The 8,428-nt window shown below is 34.0% G+C and overlaps 1 protein-coding gene across 1 annotated transcript; it reads left to right on the top strand.

Annotated features, from left to right (window-relative positions):
- The first annotated feature begins 1,147 nt into the window (after positions 1 to 1,147).
- Positions 1,148 to 1,857, top strand: LOC132314274 (secreted RxLR effector protein 161-like). The gene is made up of 2 exons (XM_059813152.1): positions 1,148 to 1,304; positions 1,394 to 1,857. The coding sequence occupies exons 1-2, from the start codon at positions 1,148 to 1,150 to the stop codon at positions 1,855 to 1,857; spliced, it is 621 nt and encodes a 206-aa protein (XP_059669135.1).
- Positions 1,858 to 8,428: the final 6,571 nt, after the last annotated feature.

Below are 8,428 nucleotides of genomic sequence, written 5' to 3'. Positions count from 1 at the left end.
AAACAGTTTTGGGCAGAAGCAGTCAATACAGCTTCCTACCTAATTAATCGTGGACTAGCGGTGCCTTTGGAGCATCGAATACCAGAAGAGGTATGGAGTGGCAAAGAGGTAAATCTTTCATGGTTGAAAGTTTTTGGTTTTATTGCATATGTGCATATTAGTGACCATGATAGGGGAAAGCTCGACCTCAAGTCACTAAAATGCATCTTCGTTGGGTATGGCGGAGATGAGTTTGGTTATCGACTCTGGGATAATCAGAACAAGAAAATCATCAGAAGTAGAGATGTGATTTTCAACGAGAAGGTGATGTATAATGATAGAGATGCATCACAGTTAACTAGTCCTATACAGAGTAAGCCTGAGTTTGTTGAATTGGATGATGATCCAGAGAGCATTGACGCGGAGCAGACAGATAAAGGTTCTTGGCCAGAACTCACAGAGCATAGTTCACCGCAGATTCCAACTCCTGTGCCTGCACCCAAAAGGTCTACGCGACCTCATGTACCGAATAGGAAGTATTTGGATTATTTGTTGCTCACAGATGATGGTGAGCCTGAATGTTATGATGAAGCATGTCAGGTTGAAGATGCTAGCAAGTGGGAGCTTGCAATGAAAGATGAGATGAAATCCCTTATCTCCAACAAAATATGGGAACTAGCCAAGTTGCCCATGGGGAAGAATGCTCTTCATAACAAATGGGTGTACAGGGTGAAAGAAAAATAAGATGGTTCCAAGAGATATAAGGAGAATAGTGGTCAAAGGCTTTCAGCAAAAGTAAGGCATTGACTACACAGACATTTTTTCCCCGGTTGTGAAACTGAGTACCATTCGCTCAGTTCTTAGCATTGTTGCAGCAGAAGGGTTGCACCTCGAGCAGTTAGATGTCAAAACTACTTTCCTTCATGGTGATCTTGAGGAGGAGATTTACATGCAACAACCGGAGGGTTTCTCAATCAAAGGGAAAAAGAAACTAGTGTGCAAGTTGAAGAAAAGCTTGTATGGTTTGAAACAAGCCCCGAGGCAGTGGTACAAGAAGTTTGATGGTTTTATGAAGCGACATAGCTACAACAAGTGCAATACTGACCATTGCTGCTACTTTAAGAGGTTCAAGTCAAGTTTCATTATCCTTCTACTTTATGTTGATAACATGTTAGTGGCAGGTTCTGATTTTAAAGAAATCAGCAAATTGAAGAAGCAGCTGTCTAGTGAATTCGAGATGAAGGTTCTTGGTGCAGCGAAGCAGATTATTAGGATGAGGATTAACAGAGACAAGCATAAGGGACTTTGCAGTTGTCTTAGGCTGAGTATATTGAACGGGTTCTGAAAAGGTTCAATATGAATAATGCTAAGGCGGTGAGTACTCCCTTAACTAATTACTTTTGATTATCTCAAGATCAGTGTCTAAAGACAGAGGTTGAGAAAAACTTCATGGCTAAAATTCCATATGCCTTAGCCATTGGAAGTTTGATGTATGCCATGGTGTGCACAAGACCAGACATTGCATATGCAGTGGGAGCAGTAAGCAGGCTCATGAAGGATCCAGGCAAGTTACACTGGGAAGCAGTGAAGTGGATATTGAGATATCTACGGGGTACCATAGACAAATGCCTATGTTTCAAAAGGGGCGAAGTGAAGTTACATGGTTATGTAGATTCAGACTTTACTGGTGAGGTGGACCACAGAAGAAGTATTATCGGGTATGTATTCATGGTGCGTACATCTACAGTTAGTTGGGTTTCGCAAATACAGAAGATTGTAGCGTTATCTACTACAAAGGCAGAGTACATGGCGATGACAGAGGCCAGTAAGGAGATGATTTGGTTACAAGGTTTGTTGACAGAGTTGGAATTCAAATAGGTGAAGAATGTTTTGCAGAGTGATAGTCAGAGTGCAATACATCTGGCAAAGAATTCAGCATTTCATTCAAGGACCAAGCATATAGGACTTCGGTATCACTTCATCAAATCTGTGTTAGAAGATGGGGTGTTGACACTTGAGAAAATACTTAGCACCAAGAATCCGGTTGATATGTTAACCAAGACAGTGACCATGGAGAAATTGAAGTTGTGCGCAACTTCAGTTGGTCTTCTAGCTTGAAGACAGAGAGAAGCGCACCGACATGCATGGGACATGCATGAGAAGAAGATGGAATGGGTTTACAAGTGCTCCAGTCTCCAAGTGGGAAATTGTTATGTTTTTTGTGGTGGGGTCTGATCACGTGTTGATAACGTGAAGATTTTGGGAAACTAATGATATTAATATTTTTTGGCTACTGACGTGTGGGAACCGGTTCAGAGATTAGGTACCGGTTCCACTGAGTAATAGCCAAAATAAAGGAAACGTTGATCAGCCACTGTCCGGTGGGAACCGGTAGCCAATTCTGTAACCGGTTCCAGAATTAAAATATTCGTCTCTGGAACCGGTAGCCAATTCTGGTACCGGTTCCACTTTTCTGGAAACTTACGTGATTTATTTTCCTTGTTGGTTTTGGACCCACAAAAGACAATTCTTGTTGGACAAGTTGGGTTCCATTATATGGGGCCATATATATTAACCTTAATCAGTTTTTTTTAGGGTGTGGTGAAATTAGAGATAAATCATACGTGTTGTATGATTAATTTGTGCCAACACAAGAGAGAGCAATTGAGAAAGATTGAGAGAAAATTCTCCTTGTAATTCTTCATCTTTGTCAAAGTGAATTTGTTTAGTGTGCTTCATGGACGTAGCCCTAAGATTTGGGTGAATCATGTATATCTTGTGTTCTTATTTGTGATTTTTCTTTATGATTGTTTGATTATTCTTCGAACAGCGTGCGTTGTTATTTTGCGTTTCCGCCACAACAATTGGAATTAAATTCGGTTGATTGTGCAGTGTAACTCCAACAGTTAATTCAATTTTTAAAACATTTTTGCTTAATATTCCTTGGTCTCGTTTCTTGAAAAAATTTAGATGATATTTGTATATCAACTTGTTTCTGTGAGTTTTGGATTGCTATTTTTTCTTTTTTCTTTCTCCATTGTATTTATTATTTGAAAGTTCGTTCATCTCGAGAAATTTGAGTCCATGAAAGGAAAGTCTTAACTAAAATGTTATAATGTTATAGAAAGAATAAGTGTTTTCTTTCTTACAATGCAAAATGCTGGAAGGTTATTTCTTTTGTGCTTGATCCATGTGGATTACAAAATGATAATTATATATATATATATATATATATATATATATATATATATATATAAACAATTATATTTTAGTGATGATCAAAGGAGTGTTAGGTTTCGTTCAACAAATTAACAATTATTGAGTTTTCTTGTACTCATGTTGAAATATTTATTTGAATATGAGTATTTTGTTGTATTCTTTCTTTGCATTATATGTATTTTTTTTTCCCCCTAATGAGGACTTGAGTTTGGTTGTTCATGTTATCTAGAGCCTTCAATTGTTTTGGTTTTCATTTGATTTGCATTTGTTAATTCAATTTTTAAAATATTATTGCTTAATTTAGATAGTATTTGTATGTCAACTTGTTTCTATGAGTTTTGAATTGATATTTTTTCTTTTTTCTTTCTCCATTGTATTTATTTTTTGAAAGTTCATTCATCTCGAGAAACTTGAGTCCATGAAAGGAAAGCCTTAACAAAAATGTTATAATGTTATAGAAAGAAGAAATGTTTTCGTTCTTATAATACAAAAATGTTGGAAGGTTATTCCTTTTGTGCTTGATCCATGTGGATTACAAAATGAAAATTATACACACACACACACACACACACACACACACACACACACACATATATATATATAATTGATTAGAATCTATATTTTAGAATATATCTTAATATACATGATTTTGAGTTTAAAGCCCAAGAAGCGAAATAAATTATCTTTAGGTGCATGATGATTATTTAAAATATTTGAACGTGAAAATATATGAGAATTGCTCTATTGAGAGATTTCTACATAGAATGATTATAGATAGAAGTGTGATAAAACTAAAAAAATATTTAGTACAAGTAACAAAAATGCAAATTAAAAATAGAAGCTCATTTGTAATATAAATGACATATGAAGGATATATTTTCATATTCCTTATTTCGCATTGAAAAACATCAAATCAAATAAATTATAGTTTATCAACTTAATCACTGATCAAATAAATTTATTTTAAAAATTTATTATAATCTTATGGCAAAAAAGCATAAAACCCCCCTCAAGTATCAAAAATCAGCATTTTACCCCTCTGAATTACAAAATCGAGCAAGTCAGTCCCTCAACTATCAGAAATGATCAATTTCACCCCCTGACAGTCCTTTTCGGCTCATTTCCGGCTCAGATAAAGCGCGTGAGGTTACTTTCTGATATAATTTCAAAACTGCCCTTGCAATATGACCGTTGTAGCCCTGTCTATAAATTGAGTCCAAAATTCCTTTTTTCTTCCTCCAACTACAACTGCTCCCCTCTCCAAGTGCAGAAAAAAAAAGACTCCATTAAAGTTGAAGAAGTTAAGGTCAATTGGGTGTGAATATATATGTGTGTGTGTATTTTTGTACTTTATATATATATATATATTATCATATATAATGTATACGTATATATGTTTTCCATTTTAACAATTGTGTGGTAATATATTTGTATAAGCAGAGGTTGTCCTTTGAGTAGTGTCATAAAAACTCTTGGGAGTAGCCTTGCCTCTCAATTCATTTCAATTTTTTTTGTTGGTTGCATTTTAGGTTATGCATGGTTAAGGACCACCAATGGGCAGAGTATTTTTTCAAATCTATAGGTAATCTGGTGGAACTTCTGTTTATATGTGTGGAATTTGATGGTTAAATCTATTTGTGATTGGATAACCTCATGCACCACATTAGTCGATTTGTTAATGAATGAAATCTATTTATGTTGTGTAGAAATTAGAAATTATTAATGTGACCCGTTTTAATACCCAGTCACAGAATGATCATTTGTTGGGTTGTATAATAATCCTTGCAGAAATGTGCAGTAAAGCTCAAAAAAATTGTAGTATCATTTGCCGACACAAGCCACTTTGCAAAAAAATGAGCATAGATCTTCTATAGAAAAACTTCAACGCATATAAAGTTTCCGGCAAACCTGAGACACTACCATTCTACTAAACCCACTGATATCAAATACCACAAATGGGCTAAGCTATATCCACAAACTGTAATAGAGGCTTGAGATTGCGGTCATTACCAATATAGAGGATCTCCTTCAAGCAATCAAAGGTTCTTAAGATTTGGCATGAAATAACTAAATCTCCTATCGTCAAGGATGAATTTCACTATGCGCTTCCTACTGACACGCAGAACCATGCCTTTTAAGCCACCAGTCTAGGAACACACTGCTCACAGGCGCTGGCACTACCATATAGCATCATTAGACAAAGAATCAACATTATACTAATGAGATACTTTATAAGAGAGAGGGAGAAAGAACGGGGAGAGAGTGCACCTATTCAACTATGGGTCAAACCAGTTACATTACCTCGGTTGAGTTTGATAGAATATCTTTGATACCACAAGCTCTCATTCTTTCTCTTCTTAATGTTGACCCAAGTGGTATTGGTGCATCACCCAATTGGTTTTTTCAAGTTTTCTATTCTTGCCAAAGTTTGTGTAGAGAACTAGGATTTTCTTACACCCTTTCTATTTACCACTAACCATGACCGGCCTGGTCTTGCCGGTTTTGTGCCACCGAGTTTCTCCACCTTGCAAGTCACATTCGGTTTGAGAAGATTAATACCCAAAAGAGGGAACTTGAAAGGCTAAATTTTGAAGGTATTGATACTAACAAGCCAAGCTGCCAAGTTCTCTTTTTCACCACCACCACCACCATGAGACATCCCCCCTTACCCATTTTCTCTCTTTACTCGCTCTCTAAATTTTTCGAGTGAATTGGGAAGAGTGAGGTGATGTATTAGCATGAGGGTATTGATGGTATTTTCCAATTTTAATTTTATTTGCCTTTTTTAAAATTTTAATTATAATGGGCATTTTTGTAAATGTACAATAACGGTGATCGGAAATGAGTCGGAAAGGACTGCCTGGGGTGAAACTGATCATTTCTGATAGTTGAGGGACTGACTTACTCGATTTTGTAGTTTAGGGGGGTAAAATGCTAATTTTTTATACTTGAGGGGGGTTTTATGCTTTTTGCCTAATCTTATTAATAACTTAGATTTACACTACGGGCATCTGCACGTGCTCTTTTGCTAGTGATACTAATGTTATGTTTTGTAGATATTCATATAGCAATTGAAAATATTTATTCTTTAAATTTACAATTTAATTTACTCTTTCAATCACGGGTAAATGCACGTGCTCTTCACTAGTATTCTTAAAATTTTGGATAAATTGCACTCACACTCCTTAGGTTGGAATTAAAGACAAATAGTTATAACTTAGACACTTTTTTGAACAATAACACCCCTCAAACAATGACATCCCAAATCAAGGTAAAAGTACCTTATTTCCTTTTGACTTATGAATTGACTAATTTAAATTATAAATTTACCATTTTAACTTTCTCAAAATATTTCAATGGACAAAATTAACCTTCACAATACGACTTTAATTTGACAATTATGATCATTGACCTTGACACTATATTCACACCCTTTTGATTATTTAGGATTATGTGATCTTTATTTGTCAATAAACTCTCATAAGTCCTAAACTACCCATAATAATTGACCAATAACTAAATACTTTTTTTAAAGGCAATAACTATCTTCTTGGGACTACATGATTGTAGTTTATTTATTTATTTATAATTAGTATATATTATATATTGTTACAAGTATTATTACCCATTCACGAAAATATTCATTACTTATTTTTTATATGGTTCTTGGGTTTGTTACGGATTTGATTTCTGCTATTAAACATATGTGGATTGAAAGTTATGCTAAAATGATAATGTTATTATTTTCTTTATCTCTTCTCAATGTCAATTTTTTATTATTATTTCTAATCAAAGATTGATGAAATTTAATATTTAATAATTCTATCAATTAATAAATTTTGCACCTAACCAATGCAATTATTTATTCCTTTTTGAAGAGTAATATAACTTGTTCTGTTTGCGAATATGGTGTTTTTTTTTTATTATTATTTTTTTACAAACTATAATTTGTAATTAATTTGATATAGAGTAATTGTATAATGTAACATGTTCATAAGCATTTTATTAGACTAAATTAAAATGGTTTGAGAAGGTTAAAAAGTAAATTGGTAATTCAAATAAGTCAATTAATAAGTTAAAGAGCAATAATATATTTTAAACTTGATTTGGTGTGTCATGTTTAATTTACTAAACTTAGGATGTCATTGTCCAAAAAGTGCCTAAGTTGTAGCTATCCGTCTTTAATCCAAACTTGAGAGGTGTAAGTGCAATTTACCCTAAATCTTTAATATTTTAAATTCGTGTTGAAATGTCCATTTTCTCTGATTTAGTCTCTAGAAGCCAATTTAAGACCTTTTGGATCCTTGGCCATAAGAGTAATTTGCTTCAGTTTTCTTATGGTTCATACATTCCTTCTGAGTTGTCTTTATAGGGTGCACATACATCCCCATCAATCATGTACTATAAAAAAATATTTAATATCCGGGTAGCGGTTATGTAATGCCGGTCAATGAAAATTTCATCATTTTATAGACACTACAAAATAGTGAATTAGTTGTAGTAGAAGTATTGTCTTTTTGATACTCCGAAATATTAAATACGATAGGTGGATTTTGTGTAATTCGAATTCAAAATGAGTAAAGTAAGACATCAAGAATGTTATAAATTGAAAGGAGATTTATTTTAGAGTCACATTAAGTTTCATTTGATGCCATTTTATCACTTGTGAAATCTAATTTTAGTAATTTAATTGTACCATTAAAATTCATATATAAATTTAGTCTCAAACATGTTTTAATATACGTGATTTGTGTGAGATGAAATTTTTTTTATTCGAAAGAGTTTGTGACACGGTGACACCATTAGAAAAAATAACTAAATAAATTTGTCACACAATTAAAATTATCCAAATTCCAAATATACCCCATGCAAATAACTTAATTGGCCAGCCCATTTATTTCCAGTCCAAATAAGGCTCAAATTAGCATGAATCAAATTCCAAATTTTTAATCATGTGATTGTCCAGCCCACTTATTACCAGACCTAAAAAGGCCCAAATCAACCCTTACAATTTAGGATCCAAAGAACACAATAAACCGAACTAAACAATTGAAACACAAATCCCAATGAAAGCCCAAACTTCCATGACAAGTTAGGAAACGTTTCCAATGACCATAATACCCATGACCTCCCACTAATATTTCAAACCTACCAGTAACTCATGGACTAGTCCCACGCCTATAAATACAATTTCACGAACCGCCTTCTTCTTGAAACCTTTTCAGTGTGA

The sequence above is a fragment of the Cornus florida genome, unplaced genomic scaffold, assembly GCF_030987335.1.
Source record: "Cornus florida cultivar Cherokee Brave unplaced genomic scaffold, ASM3098733v1 CherokeeBrave_3.0.0_Hap2_Chr06, whole genome shotgun sequence".
In the NCBI taxonomy this organism is placed as follows: domain Eukaryota; kingdom Viridiplantae; phylum Streptophyta; class Magnoliopsida; order Cornales; family Cornaceae; genus Cornus; species Cornus florida.
Note: the sequence above shows the minus strand (reverse complement) of the source record. Positions and strands in the feature narration are given on the sequence as shown.

What these genes read in the sequence shown, in the direction of transcription:
- LOC132314274 (XM_059813152.1), top strand. Translation starts at nt 1,148, where the DNA reads ATGTTAGTGGCAGGTTCTGATTTTAAAGAAATCAGCAAATTGAAGAAG. An exon ending in TTGCAGTTGTCTTAGGCTGA is followed by an intron (nt 1,305 to 1,393) that starts GTATATTGAACG and finishes GATTATCTCAAG; the next exon opens with ATCAGTGTCTAAAGACAGAG.